Genomic DNA, 15,439 nt, shown 5'->3' on the forward strand with positions numbered 1-15,439 from the left:
ATCAGTGAATCAGATTGCTGATTCACTCAGGTGAATCTGGGATAGTTGCTGAGAATTTTCATTTCTAAGATGTCCCCAGGTGATATGCTGATTCTGCTGGTCTGGGGTTTATGCTTGGAGAATGATGACTTAGAGCTTTGAGTTTTGAAAGATAGAAGCACAAGAGAAAGGGATGGTTGAGTCGGTCACTGTGTCACGATCAGGCATTTAGTACTCTGGAGCTGCATGAGTATGGGCACCTCTGGTGTGTTTTGTGAAGAGGAGAGATTGAGAAGCAAGCAAGGGCAAAATTGTCAAGGACCTTGAATGCCCAGCAAAAGAACTGGAACTTTATTCTATAGGTAATAGGAGCCATTGGAGGACATCATGCAGGGAAGGATAGATTCATATTTATGCTTCCAAAAATCACAGTCGTCTGGGTAGAAAGGGGTAGGTGAGAGAACAGCGCCATAGAAGTCTACATCATGTAAAAAGTCTGATCATGGGTAGTCCTGGGGACCTGTGGCTTCTCCTAATGAGTGTGATTGTGTCACAGTCTTTGATCTGTAGGTCTGAGAGGCTGCGGTGATTCCACAGTCTCCGATTCTGGAACTTTAGTATCTGATCCTCCACGTAAGGTCCTCCGGCTTCCTCAATCTTCTCTTTCAAGTCACGGATGGAGTCCTCAGGGTAGATGGCATAAGGTTTGCTCTGGCCACTAGAGTCCTTCACGAAGACCTGGATCTCAGAAGGGAAGGTCTCTAATACCCGGATGTTCACTTTAGAGAAGATCCCATAATGTGCAAGTGTCTGCTGGCTGCTGAGCAGTTGCCGTTCCCCTCCTGGCTCCTGGAAAGAGAGACGCTGCTGCCCGTAGAAGCCAAACGTCCTCTTGATCTCTGCTTTCATCTTCCAGATGGGACTGTGAGGGTCCACTGAGAATGTCTGGGGCTCCTCTCCTGCCTTTTTCACCAGCACCTGGACATTTCTTGCTGGCTAGTAGGGAAGGAGAAGCAGATAAGGATGTCAGGCACTGGGATGTATGGTCAAGGATATTCATTGTAAGATCCAAAGTCTGGAGCAGTCTAAAATTCTTTCAGTGGGGCAATGGTCATAAAAGAGAAGGTATTTTCCTACTTTCCTCCATTGGATCAAAATATAGCTATTAATCCAGGGTGGCCTGATGTTCCCACTGGTCTAGGGCAGTCCAGGTGTGTGTCCCTTGTTCTGGCATAAGCAGCATCACAACATTTCATACTCAAAAATATCCTGGTTTGGACTTTCTGTTATATGGTCATACCCTTTTAGGTCTATAGGTGTGGATACAGAATTGTCTTTCTGATAATTGAGGAACCAAATCACCTAATAGTTTAAGTAAATAAAAGTAAAAAGGCAAAAAAAAAAAAAAAAGTAAGATTACAGTTAGAATGTGCTAGTGTGCAGGTGGCGTATCTATCCATGGGAAGAGACGCAAGACATTGATCAGTGGATGTTGGGGAGAGGCTTGAGATGGGAGGGAAACTTATTTACTCACTTGCTTACTTCATTGATTTATTGTAAAAGATTTTATTTATTTATTTGAGAGAGAGTGTGAGATATCACAGAGGTAGAGGAAGAGGGAGAAGCAGCCTTGCTGCTGAGCAGGGAGCCTGATGTGGGGCTCCATTCCAGGACCCTGGGATCATGACCAGAGCCGAAGGCAGACATTTAACTGATTGAGCCACCCAGGCATCCCAGAAACTGACTTTGTGTGTTCTTTTTGAAGGTTTGATATTTTCTTTGCTAAAAATGTGTGCTACTTTTTTCACAAAACAATAATATTTAAAAGATTATGGTGAGGGTTCTTAGCAAGAGTTGGAAGACTGTTCATGAATCTTGCCTCACAGTGGGGCGGAGTGGGGAAAGAGGTGGGATTGGGGGGAGTGGAGCTCCCAGTCTGTTGGACATGACAGCCAATGGGCCTGGGCTGGGTGGTGGGTCCTTCTCATCCACCATGTGGGAGCTGCTACAGATTTGCCTTTGATTTGCCTTGAAGCCAGCTTCAGAATTTCCCTGCAGGCTATGAAATGTGGGACTGGCAACGATTTGAGCTGATAGCAATGTCCTGGTCTCTGAACCCTGGATTCCTATGTGGTGTTCAGACCCAGGACTGCTGTGACAGTGTGGGAAAAGCCATGCACAAGGTAGCTGCGGGACTGGCATTGCTGTCTGCAGTGGAATCCTATGCTCCTTCCCGATTGCTTCTGGATACATCATTAAATCTCTCTCTCTCTCTCTTTTAAGGTTTTATTGTTTATTCATGAGAGACACACAAAGAGAGGCAGAGACACAGGCAGAGGGAGAAGCAAGCTCCCTGCAGGGAGTGGTTGCTTAACTCAATCCCAGGACCTTGGGATGATGATGCTCTAGGCCGAAGGCAGATGAGCGCTCAACCACTGAGCCACCCAGGCATTCCTCTCTCTTTTTTTTAAATAAAGATTTTATTTATTTATTTGAGAGAGAGAAAGAGAGAGAGAGGGGGGGAGAGAGAGAGAGATAGAGAATGCACACAACCAGGGGAGAAGGGCAGAGGGAGAAGCAGATCCCCACTGAGCAGGATCCTGAGATCATGACCAGAGCCAAAGGCAGAAGATGCCCAAACCAGGTGCCCCAAATCTCTCTCTCTTTTTAAATAAGTTTATTTATTTCATAGTAATCTCTACACCCAACATTGAGCTTGAACACAACACTGAGAGCAAGAGTCACATGCTCTTTGATTGAGCCAGCTTGGCACCCCTTAAATCTCTTTTTTTGACAGCAAGAAGTTGAGCTTTCAACAACCCATAATAGGGAATATGTTACCCCACAGGGGTATGTATGTATGTGATAAATTCTTTTGGTTATCTCTCAAATGGCTACAGAGTAGGGCAGAAACCAGCTGCCCATTTCACAGATGAAAGAACTGAGGCCCAGGGACTTGGAGCAGAAGGGGAAAACTTGCACAGCTGGTTGGCTGGGACATCTCCATGGGCGGAGGGGGGGGGTGACCTGTCCTGAGGTCTTAGAGGCACTATGGTAGAAGTTGAGGGGATTCATGGGGGGAGGGGCTGAAGGGAGGTCATCACTGAGTCATGACTGAGGGGTGGGGGTGATGGTACCTGTACGTGCCAGCCCTGGCTGGGGTCTTCGGTCCTGCAGCAGGCCTGTCTTAGGCAGCGAGCAGCCTCTTTGGCCACCAGATCCCATCTCTTTTCACTTCCCAGGTTGTTGGTAGGATCGGCTGGGTCCAAGATAACTGGTCTGGGAGGAAGAAAAGGAGTGGATCTCCATCACACTTAGGACTCTGGCCTCTGTAACTCAAGTCTGTGGGACTTCCTGCAGCTAAAGCTCTTGGTTCATGATTAGAAGTGTAAGCTAAGTTGGCCCAATCAGAGTGAATCTCATGGATTCTGCTTAGAATGCTAGGGCAGGGGTGCCTGAGTGACTCAGTGGTGGAGCGTCTTTGGCTCAGGTCCTGATCCCAGGTCCTAGGATCGAGTCCCATATTGTGGGCTCCCTATAGGGAGACTGCTTCTCCCTCTGCCTGTATCTCTGCCTCTCTCACAGTCTCTCATGAATAAATAAAATCTTAAAAAGAAGAAAAAAGAATTCTAGGGCAAAGGTGCTTTCCCTCCTTTGGAGTGCAAAGGAGGAGTCCAGATGACAAGACTGGAACTGATGTCGTTATGTTAGCCTGAATTCAAAGGCAAAACCCAGGGGAGGGACAGGCTGATTGATTTCACAGAATGGGACCCTGATGAAATAGTGACCATTTGTATCACACTATACCTGAAGCTTCATTTATCCTTGGACTTCTCAGTTACAAAAGCCAATAAATTATCCTTAATTTAAAAACTGTATGAGTTGGGTTTTTCCATTCCTGGCAGCCGAAATTAATGCAACCAACACACTCACCTGCATTCTTTCAACTGTTGTTTGATATGGATTCTGACAGTCTCATTTTGGAAATCATAGTACTTGGTCCAATATATGCAGATGTCTTCATAATCTAGGAGGAGTTCCATCACAGCTCTAAACCCTTCATCCAGGTTGAAGTTGTCGCTTTTGTCTGTACCTATTTCCCAGGCGTAGATAGTCAATAGCTCAAATGCATATTTGGAGGGCAATGCTGCGTTTCGATATTTAGGTTTCAAGCACTTCAAGGTTGGGGAGAGAGGGAGAGAAGGAAAGAAGGAGGGAGGGAGGGAGAGAGAGAGAATGAATATGAGATGCTATCCTGGGAATTGAGAATTTACATGTCTCTCTATTTCCAGGTCCCAGTAATACTTTGTCAATTTCAGGAACATCTGGCTGGCTCAGGTGATAGAACATGGGACTCTTGATCTCAGGGTTTGAGTTCAAGCCCCACGTTAGGTGTAGAGCTTGCATAAAAACAAACAAAAATAGTAAAGAAAAGAACTACTTTGTCAACTCTACTTTACATTTGGATTATATACCACATCCATGAAATTTGAAATGGGCCCAGCAGCCTGGTCTCTAGATAGATTATGTCCTGGATGGATTACATCCTGCAGCCATCAAAATTTCAATGAAAGAGAAAATTGGAGCCTCTCATGGACCTTCTGGGCCTCATCAACCTATGTGGGTTTTCTTTTATTTTCAAAGATTTATTTACTTGAGAGAGAGAGCAAGGGAGAGAGCACACAAGCAGGGAGAGGGGGAGGGGCAGTGGGAGAAGCAGACCCCCCACCTAGCAGGGAGCCCCACAAGGGACTGGGTCCCAGGATCATGACCCGAGCCAAAGGCAGACATTTAATCGTTTGAGCCACCTGGGGGCCCCCATCTTTTTCTCTTAAAAAAAAATGTTAGTATGTGCACGCCCTCCCTCTTGCCCCTGCACCCAGCCCTGTACCTGCAGATACCAGTGCTTCACCATCCGTAGGAGGTTCTTCAGCTTAACAGGGCAACTTTTCACAAAGTGCCTCTGCAACTCTGTGAAGCTTGGCGAGAACTCCCCTGGGGGGCCACCACTGGTTATTAAATCTTCATAGATTTCTGGTGATGGTTTAAAGTCGGAGGAAAAATGTCCTGGGAGAGAAAAGGACCTGGTTCAAGAAAATCCATCCTTTGAGGAGAGGAATATGGGGAAAAAAACTGCTAGGTATAGAGTGTTCATAAATTATCTCACACAGTCCTTTCTACCGCATTCTTTTCCCCACTTTACCATAAAACAAGTGGAAGCTTACAGGGTTTGGGAACGCCCTCAGAAGTCACAGAGATTTTAAATAATTCACAGTGGCCAAAGACTTACCATGTGTCAGACACTGGGCTAAGCTCATGGAATCCTTAGAACAGCTCCATGAAGTAGGTAAAATTAAGAGGAACCACAGGGAGTGCCAGTGTTTGTGGATCAAACACGGTCAAATATTGTCAATTTCCTATGGTTCAGCCTAATATTATCCCACTTAACAGGTTGGTACATTGAATCTTGGAGGTGTTAGATCTTGTCCAAGATCAGTTAGTAAATCAAGCCAAAATTTAAAAATATTAAGGGTCCTGTTTTTTAAATGATTGCCATCTAACTCCAAAGACCTCGACGTGCTCACTTGTCCTGGTGTTTCCCAGAGGGTCAGAGAAGAGACTCCTCCTTGGGTTGGGTGGGAATCCAGATGTGGATTCTCCCCAACATGGGATATGGTAGCACATGCATTTATGGAAGGACTGAACTCTCTCCCCAACATGGGATATGGTAGCACATGCATTTATGGAAGGACTGAACTCTCTCCCCAACATGGGATATGGTAGCACATGCATTTATGGAAGGACTGAACTCCCAGGTACAGCTCTAGTTGCAGCCCCCTAGAAAAAAAGCAAACTCTGCTTTCTCCCCCCTGGTTTCTACTTTTCTAAACCTCCCCAAGGCCAGATCAGTGAAGGGTCCCTGACTAGCTTCCCTGGCCTCAAACCATCATTGTCTTTACCCAGAGCATCATAAGCTGGGAGCACATCCACTCCAATGACTTCACTGGTCTTTCTGGCTTGGACCTGGAAGGACAGGGAGCGGGGGACCCTGGTTGTCTCTTTCTGAGGGACGATGGTGATGCTGTAGGCCAGGTTCTTGCTATGCTGAATCAGCCTTTTCTTGATGAAGCTGATGATTGATCTGCGGTGTGCTGCTTGGTCTTGGAAGCTAGAGAAGCAGCTCAGGAATAAAACCAAGTCCACATCAGAGCTGTAGTTCAACGTTGTCCCCTTCCCAGAAGAGCCACCCTGTGGAGGACATTGATGTTGAAGCTCCACCTCCCTCAGGGCCTGGAGCTTTGAGGTCGGGGTGAAGCCAGCAGCAACCATGTTAGGCTGTTTATACGGGTGCCAAAAGGAGCCTTTGGTCTCCTCCTCCCTACTGGTGGGGACTTTGCTGACCACATCTTTTAGTTGAGTTAGAAAAATTAAGTACATAATAAACTATTCAAAGGATATAAATGAAATGTAAAGTACCACGGGCACCTCAGGCACCAATAGTTATCAGCTTCTTATAGATCATCCCAGAGATGCTTGATGCCTAAACACATGGTATCCAATATGGTAGCCAAGAGCCACATGTGGCTATTTCCATTTAAGTGGAATGAAATTTAAAAATTCAGTTTTGAAAAAATAAATAAATAAAAATAAAAATAAAAATTCAGTTTTGGGCAGCCCAGGTGGCTCAGCAGTTTAGCGCCACCTTGAACCCAGGCCCTGATTTTGGAGACCTGGGATTGAGTCCCACATCAGGCTCCCTGCATAGAGCCTGCTTCTCCCTCTGCCTGTGTCTCTGCCTCTCTCTCTCTCTCTCTCTCTATTCTGTCTCTCATGAATAAATAAATACTTAAAAAACCCTTTATATAAAAAATAAAAAAATAAAAATTCAGTTTTTCAGCCATACTAGACTCACTTCAACTGCTCAACAGCCACCCACAGAGAGTGATGGGAAGAGCATGTATAGAACATTTCCATCACTAGGAAAGTTCTACCGGGCAGCTCTGGCAAGCATATTTTTACATATAAATTTTGTACATACATTTAGTGTGTATGCACAAATATATTTTTCAGACTTCATGTGTGCGCATGTGTGTTTATGCAGGGATGCTGGAAACCCTAGTGCATCGGCAGCAGGCATGTTCAGAGAATGAGGCCCAGGTGTAGCCTTGAAAGGTGCATCATAAATCTTTCCTCTTGAAAAAAAAAAAAATAAATCTTTCCTCTTGGATAAGAAATAAGCAGGAAAAGGAATCTGAATGTTATGGACAAGCATCCAAATCCATCCCTCCCTGGATGATGGGGTTCCCCCACCAGAGTGGGACAGAGGATGGAAAGTCCTACCTGCCCTTAATTCATTTGCAAGCCATTGTCCTCTTGCCAGGTCCTTTCTGCCACTTAGTGCTGATGCACTTGGCAGAGAATGAACCAGAAAACCACATGTGCCTAGTATTTGGTCAAAAGAAATCTCAACAAGAAAAGCAGAGATTGAAGTGTAGAAAGGCAACCACTGGGGGTGTCTGGGTGGCTCAGTCGGTTGGGCATCTGCCTTCAGCTCAGGACATGACCCCGGGGTCCTGGGATTGAGTTCCACATCGGGCTCTCTGCTCACTGGGGACCCTGCTTCTCCCCCTTTTTCTCCCCCTGCTTGTGCTCTCAATCTCTTTCTCTCAAATAAATACATAAAATCTTTAAAAGAAAAAAACAAAGGCAACCAATGTCCTGGGGAGTGTTTTTTTAAAGACTCCCACCCACATTTCAGTGGTTATTGCTATGCCTGCCATAGCACCTTGAACCTCTAAATCCCGGCAGTTCTGAGGGGTGGTCTCTGCTCCTTGTCTAAACAACCTGAAATGAACATGTCCTCTGAGGAAGGAGACCTGGAGGGCTCCTTCAGTAGGCAAAGAAGGGGGGTGGCCCTTCTCTGTCCCACATACAATAAGTTGATTTTATTTGGAAATAATTATAGATTTGCAGAAAGATAGTTTAGAGAGGTCGGCTGTGCTCTTCACCCAGTTTCCTCCCAATGGTCATGTCTTATGTAAATATAGCCAGCAAATCAACACCGATACACTGCATGTAGTGCTAAGACATTTCATCACATGTGTAGATTCCTGTAATCGCCACTGAAATCAAGATACAGGACAATTCCACTCTACTTCCTCCTTTAACTCCTTTAGAACCACACCCACTTCCCTCCCTGGACCATCCCCAAACCCTAGAAACCACTAATCTCTTTTCTATTTCCATAATCCTGTCATCCTGAGAATGATACAGATGCAATCACAGTCTATGTGAGTTTTTTTTTTTTTTAAGATTTTATTTATTTATTCATGAGAAACACACACACACAGAGGCAGAGACACAGGCAGAGGGAGAAGCAGGCTTCATGCGGGGAGCCCGACGCGGGACTCGATCCTGGGACTCTAGGATCACGTCCTGGGTCGAAGGCTGGCACTAAACTGCTGAGCCACCAAGGGATCCCCATGTATGTGACTTTTTGAAGCTGGCTTGTCTCTTTTCATTTAGCACAGCCCCTCCCCCCCTTTTTAAGTGGAGCCCAACATAAGGCTTGAACTCACAACCCTGAGATCAGGACCTGAGCTGAGATCAAAAGGCAGTTAACTAAACTGACCTGGGCCACCCAGGCGCCCCTAGTACAGTGCTTTCGACATCCATGCTGTTCCACATATTACTAGTTTGCTCTACTGTAATCACCTTTCTTATAGGTTGTCCCTCGAGTTTTGACTTCAGTCCCCAATTTGTCTGCTTACTGTTTACTTTTCAGAGTTCTCAGATTCTTGCTTTTTGGTGTCTGTCCAGAGTTTCAGCTGCAATTTGTGTGTGAGAGAGTTTGTACTCCTTACTTCATCTTGGCTGGCACCAGAAATTACTAGCATTAGTTTTTGAAAATCATGAGGGATTTTTGACTTCAGATTCCTATGTAACCTTAATTTGGCACCAGCTTCCTTCACCCAATGAAACAGAATAGCAGAAAAAAAAGGAAGAATATGGATGTTAGTGGGTGGCAGTGATCAGGCCCAGCAAGAGACGTCTTTGAAAAAGTTACTTCTGGTCCTAGAAGACTCTCCAGGCCACTCATAGTAGGAAATCCAATGAAGTCAGTACATCAAACTCAAGAAAATTATAGCACCCTCACCATAATAGAGATGAGACCTGAAATAGTAGATGCAATTAAGAAAATCTAGTGCTCAACCAGTTCCAGAAAGACAAAGAACTGTTGAATTATGTAACCTCTTCCTTCCACTTCATATAGAAACAGAAACATTTGTTACAAATATGTGTCCTTTTGCTATTGCTGGTTTACCAATGTTTATAGGGTGTTTAACTCCATAAATATTTGGCTCTAGGCATTTTTTAAAAATTTAAATTCAATCCGCCAGCACATAGTATAACATCCAGTGCTGGCTCCAGGCATTTTTGATAATAGTTGGACATAGTTATTGTAGGAGTATTTAAACTTCTAGAAATAAAGATCATTGAAAGAACAAGAGGAAAAGGAAAGTGATTTTTTTCCCTTCTCCAAATAGTCACCACTTGACATACACCCATAAAGGTGAGAATGGGAACTTCAAGACATGAGTATTTGAAGTAACATAAATGGCAGGTCTCCAATGGAAACACAGCATCTTCAAATCCATAGAAGAGCTTTATTTGGAACATATGTTAAAACACTTGAACACTTTCAAACTCGTCCTTTAGAGACTATGCATCCCATTTCTGAGTCTGATGGGGACTTCCTTATATGGTTTTAGGTCCTGAAAGCAAAGATACTCATGGAGCTCTATAGTAGCATACATTTCAATTACTCCAGGAAGTTCAGATATGTGGAAAAGCCAGAGCCCAGAAGCACAGAGTTTGTATCTTTTAAAGCAACTACAATAGTTTGTATTTCTTGAAATTCCATTTGGAAGCTCATGCTTTGCTGATGACACCTGAATCTTTTATTTAAAGATTCTTTGGGGTGCCAGGGTGGCTCAATCAGTTGGGTGACCTACTGTTGATTTTGGTTCAGAGCATGATCTCGGGGTCATGGGATCGAGCCCTGTGTTGAGCTCTGCGCTCAAAAAGGAATTTGCTTGGTATTCTCTTGCAATTCTTTTTTTTTCTTTTGCAATTCTTTAAAGCTGCATATCCTTTCTTTGGCAGCCACAATGTTACAGGATTTGTGTCCCCTCAGGCCAGGGGTTCTTGGTCACACCATTTTGAAGAATGAAGAGGTAGACCAGACAAAGAATGGTGGGCAGCAAAGCAAAGTTTATTGAACAATAGTGCAAAGCTCATGGAGAGGGAGGGGACCCAAGAGGTTGCCATTTTGGCATTCAAATCTACAGATTTTTATAAGCTCTTTTGCAGAACAATCTTGAGCATCCTGAGTGTGGGCCCTTTGTGGATTGGCCACTCAGGTGTGCCACTCAGGGCTTTGATCACGCACCTGTATACCTATTGGGTTATTGTTCATGTGTTGATTGTCTTTTGGACATTTGGACACCAACTGTCTCAACTTGTGATAACGACCAATGGTTTATGGTTGTTTTGTTTCAGGATGTTTTGTAAAAGTCACTCCTGCAGAGACTGCTAGACGGGATGCTACTGTGGTGCTAAGATGTAAAACAGGATGCTAGTGTGGTTTTGTATTAGCTGTCCTGGTTCCCTGTTTTCTTGTGGGGTACCCTGGCGCTGACTACCTAAATGTCCAATTAGTTCCTAACAATACCACCCCCCTCCATTAGGCTTTATTTACTTAATAATTAGATGTATGAAAATTAAGGGAAGCCTCACAAAACAGAGTCTGAGGCCAGAGGGCGAGGCCCTCAGGAAGAGTAGTGGAACTGAATGCCAAATATAGGAACCATCAATTACAGACTCCCCAACAGAACTATAAATAGGAAAGAAACATCAATTATAGGCTCCAGGGTGCCTGGGTGGCTCAGTGGTTGAGCATCTGCCTTTGGCTCAGGTCATGATCCAGGGGTCCCAGGATGGAAGTCCCACATTGGGCTCCCCATGTGGAGCCCGTTTCTCCCTCTGCCTATGTCTCTGCTTCTCTCTCTGTGTCTCTCATGAATAAATAAAATCTTAAAAAAAAAATACAGGCCCTAACATGAAAAGATGTACATTGCATTTTCTATAAGAAATTGACTACCCCAGCAATTCAGCCAATGAGAAAGTCTCATCACTCTGAATAGGCTTCCCTTCAAAATAACCTCTCCAACTTCCTCTTCCTTCTTCCTAAATTCCTCTTTTGTGTATTGGACTTCCCTATGGTCTTGCCATAGCTGGCCTGTGCTGAGTTACCATTCTTTGTTATTCCTATTAAACTCATTTTGCTGGTAAAATAACTGGCTGTTTTTTTTTTTTTTTTTTTTAGGTTAACAGATATCTTTCATCTAGCAAAAATTGGCAAAACCTAGACCGATGATGATCAAGACACCTGATTTAGGGTGATATGTTAAAAGTTGAGTTACAATGTAGTACTTTCCAGGAAAAATCCCCGCAGAGACTGCTAGACAGGATGGTGCTAAGGTGTAAAACAGGTCGCTAGTGTGGTTTTGCCTTAGCTGTCCTAGTTCTAAGGCTATAAGTGAGTGTTGAATTACATGGGCAGCCCCTAAAAATCCATTAACCCATGAAGTACTCATAATTGCTAGGTACATTCTAATACAACTAAATATAGTGCCATTTTAGAAGAAAAATATAGATTATGACTATGAGAGTGCAGGTTTTCTTTTTTCTTTTCTTTCTCTTTCTTTCTTTCTTTCTTTCTTTCTTTCTTTTTTTTCTTCTTTAAAGATTTTACTTACTTATTCATAAGAGACACAGAGAAAAAGGCAGAGACACAGGCAGAGGGAGAAGCAGGCTCCATGCAGGGAGCCCAGTGCAGAACTCGATCCTGGGACTGAAGGATCACACCCTGAGATGAAGGCAAATGCCCAATTGCTGGGCCACCCAAGTGTCCCAGTTTTCTTTTTTCTTTTAAAAAATATTTTAATTACCTGACAGAGAGGGAGCACAAGCAGGGGGAGCAGGAGAGGGAGAAACAGGCTTCCCACTGAGCGTGGAGTCTGATGCCAGACTTGATCCCAGGACCCTGGGATCATGACCTGAGCCCAAGGCGGACGCCTAACTGACTGAGCCACTCAGGTGCCCAGGTTTTCTTTTTTTAAAGATTTTTTTAGAGTGAGAGCAAGAGGCATGAGAAAGAGCACAAGTGGAGTGAGGGGCAGAGAGGTAGAGAGATGGAGGACTTGGAGCTGAGCCTGGAGCCCCAGTAGGGCTCTATCTCTTCACCTCCCGACCCTGAGATCATGACCTGAGTGGAAACAAAGCGTCCCATGCTTAACCAAATAAGATACGCAGGTGCCCTTACCGGTTTTCTTAAAAAAAGGAACAAAAGCATACATTTTGGAGAAGCTTGTTATAAATATTCCATCTGCCACCCTGGCAATCAGCTGGATCCCAAATTATCATCATCCTGATCATCCTCCTCCTTCGGATTGGTAGGATAATTTACAATTTAAAAGCACCTTCCCGGGCAGCCTGGGTGGCCCAGCGGTTTAGCACCGCCTGCGGCCCGGGACTGATCCTGGAGACCAGGGATGGGTCCCGAGTCGGGCTCCCTGGGCTCCCTGCGTGGAGGCTGCTTCTCCCTCTGCCTGTGTCTCTGCCTCTCTCTCTCTCTCTCTCTGTGTGTTTCTCATGAATAAATAAGTAAAATCTTAAAAAAATAATAATCATAGATTTTTTTTTTTTTTTAAAGATTAACTTGGGATCCCTGGGTGGCGCAGCGGTTTGGCGCCTGCCTTTGGCCCAGGGCGCGATCCTGGAGACCCGGGATCGAGTCCCGCGTCGGGCTCCCGGTGCATGGAGCCTGCTTCTCCCTCTGCCTGTGTCTCTGCCTCTCTCTCTCTGTGTGACTATCATAAATAAATAAAAATTAAAAAAAAAAAAATAAAAGCAGAAAAGTAACCCAGGCAGACCCAGGCATTAAAGAGACCCCCTCTGCCTGGGTCTCTGCCTCTCTCTCTCTGTGGGTGACTATCATAAATTAAAATAAAATAAAATAAAAAAGATTAACTTGCATAAATAAATAAAAAAATGTTTGAGAAAAAAATAAAAGCACCTTCCCACAATTTATCTCATTTATTCCTTAAAACGAGTCTTGGTAAGATACGGATGCAGTGAAATGCGGGGACACCTGCACCCCGATGTTTATGGCAGCAACGTCCACCATAGCCAAACTGTGGAAGGAGCCTCGGGGTCCATCGAGAGATGAATGGATAAAGAAGATGTGGTCCACGGCTACAATGGAATATTCCTCAGCCATGAGCGACGACAAATACCCACCATTTGCTTCCACGTGGATGGACCTGGAGGGTATTATGCTGAGTGAAATAAGTCCATCGGAAAAGGACAAACTCGATATGGTCTTATTCATTTGGGGAATATAAAAACTGGTGAAAGGGAATAAAGGGAATGGAGAAAAGGAGGGAAAATATCAGTGAGGGTGACAAAATAGGAGACACACCGAACTCTGGGAACTGAACAGGGGGTAGTGGAAGGGGAGGTGGGCGGTTGGGGCGACCGGGTGATGGGCACTGATGGGGGCACTTGGCGGGATGAGCACTGGGTGCTATGCTATATGCTGGCAAATCGAACTCCAATAAAAAAAATAAAAATAAACCAAAAAACCCCGAGTCTGGGTGATGGAGGGGGATCCAGAGATGCAATGACCTCTCCTCCGGGGTCACAAGGTCTCTAGGCCACAGGGCCGGGATGCACCCCCACCCCACCCCACCCCACCCCACCCCGTCCCTGCTCACCTTCACCACCTTCAGCACCCTCACTTCCTGGTCTAGAACCAGCTCATCACGGAAGCACTGGTCCCGGAAGAAACGCTCGATTCTCTGCCAGGCATCCTTCACTTCCTCCTTCCAGTCCCCCTCGGGCTGGAGGCTCCGCTCCACGAAGGCAAGCAGCCGCTCTGCGGGGGTTTCATACAACTTCTGCACGAGCGCCATCTCCCCCTGCCCGCGGCCCCTCGGCGTAAATTCTCTCGGCTTCTGTCCCTGCCTTTTAAGGGGGCTACACTAGCCTTTCTCCGGGGGCCGGGGCGCACTTTCTAGGTCTCCTCATGCTGCCTTTGGTCCTCAAATCTGCTTTTTTCAGGGAGTCGTTGCGGCTGCCGTCATTTGGAAACCGAAACTGTAATTTCCTTTCCGGGTTTAGACTCGGGGGTAGTTTGGGGGGTGCAGCTCAGCGTGGAGCCAAGCGCCCTCTGGAGGTCACCCGCGGAATCTCCGGGCGATCGTTTCCCGGCGTCCCGGAGCCGGCCTCCCCGCCTCCACGCCCATCTCCTGCAGCCTGGAGAGGAGACCTCGCCCCCCACCCCCACCCCACCCCCACCCCCACCCCCACCCCCGCCGCGGGAGCAGGATTGTGTCTACCCGGGGGGTCAGGAGGTGCTGATGCCTGGGTGGGGGGTGCGGGGCTTGGGCTGAGCCTGAGGAGGTCCTGGGGCCAGGCCCAGGATGAACTGAGCTCTTTCTTCTTTTCTTTTTTAAAATTTATTTATTCATGAGACACCACAGAGAGAGGCAGAGACTAGGCAGAGGGAGAAGCAGGCTCCTCGCATTGGGAGCGCCATGTGGAATTCGATTCTGGAACCCTGGGATCACACCCTGACCCAAAGGCAGACGCTTAACCACTGAGCCACCCAGGTGTCCCTTGAGGTCTATTATTGCATCTTTGAGAAAATAAGAAAATAGAACAGTTCATTTGCCCCTTCAGAAACGCTGGGTTTTATTTGTTTTCCAAAGATGCCTTTTACATAGAACTCCTCCCATTCCCCTTATTTATCCTCCTCAATCCGTTTACTCACTTTCCTACATTCCTTGTGTTATCATGCTGGGTCTGAACTTGAAATGTCTTTTCTTATTTACAGGTCACTTTGTTGTCATCATCTCTGCTAGCTTGGATTGTGATTTTTTTTTTTTTTAATTGAAGTCTTTTCTATAATTGAGTTGTAGTAGTTCTTTATATATTCTAGATACATGTTTCTTATCAGATACATGATTTTCTAATTTTTTCTCTACATTGTGGGTTATCTTTTTACTTTTTAAATCATGCCCTTTGAATCACAAAATTTTTTTAAATAATAAATCTATTTTTTATTGGTGTTCAATTTGGAATCACAAAAATTTTTAATTTTGCTATGTCCAATTTATGCATAATGGAGTCTTACGAGTTGAAAGTTATTTAGACCTTAAGTCACATCCTCATCAATATTTCAGTCCTACAAATTAAAAGCCAACTGTGAAAGGGTTAGGGAAAGATATAAATTAGTTCTAGATCGAAAAAAGCACCTTACGGGGCACTTGGCTGGCTCAACTGTTAGAGCATGAGACTCTTGATTTTGGGATTGTGAGTTTGAGCCCCAAAC

General features: G+C 45.2%; 1 protein-coding gene across 1 annotated transcript; it reads right to left on the minus strand.

Moving 5' to 3' along the window:
- Positions 1 to 359: 359 nt before the first annotated feature.
- On the minus strand, positions 360 to 14,067 carry LOC477518 (oligoadenylate synthetase-like 2). Its single transcript, NM_001048093.1, is given in 6 exon segments — positions 360 to 975; positions 3,117 to 3,258; positions 3,913 to 4,154; positions 4,871 to 5,046; positions 5,940 to 6,228; positions 13,821 to 14,067. Coding segments are annotated over 6 exon segments (1,560 nt in total). The 5' UTR covers positions 14,019 to 14,067; the 3' UTR covers positions 360 to 462.
- Positions 14,068 to 15,439: the final 1,372 nt, after the last annotated feature.

This window comes from Canis lupus, chromosome 26, assembly GCF_011100685.1.
Source record: "Canis lupus familiaris isolate Mischka breed German Shepherd chromosome 26, alternate assembly UU_Cfam_GSD_1.0, whole genome shotgun sequence".
Lineage (NCBI taxonomy): Eukaryota > Metazoa > Chordata > Mammalia > Carnivora > Canidae > Canis > Canis lupus.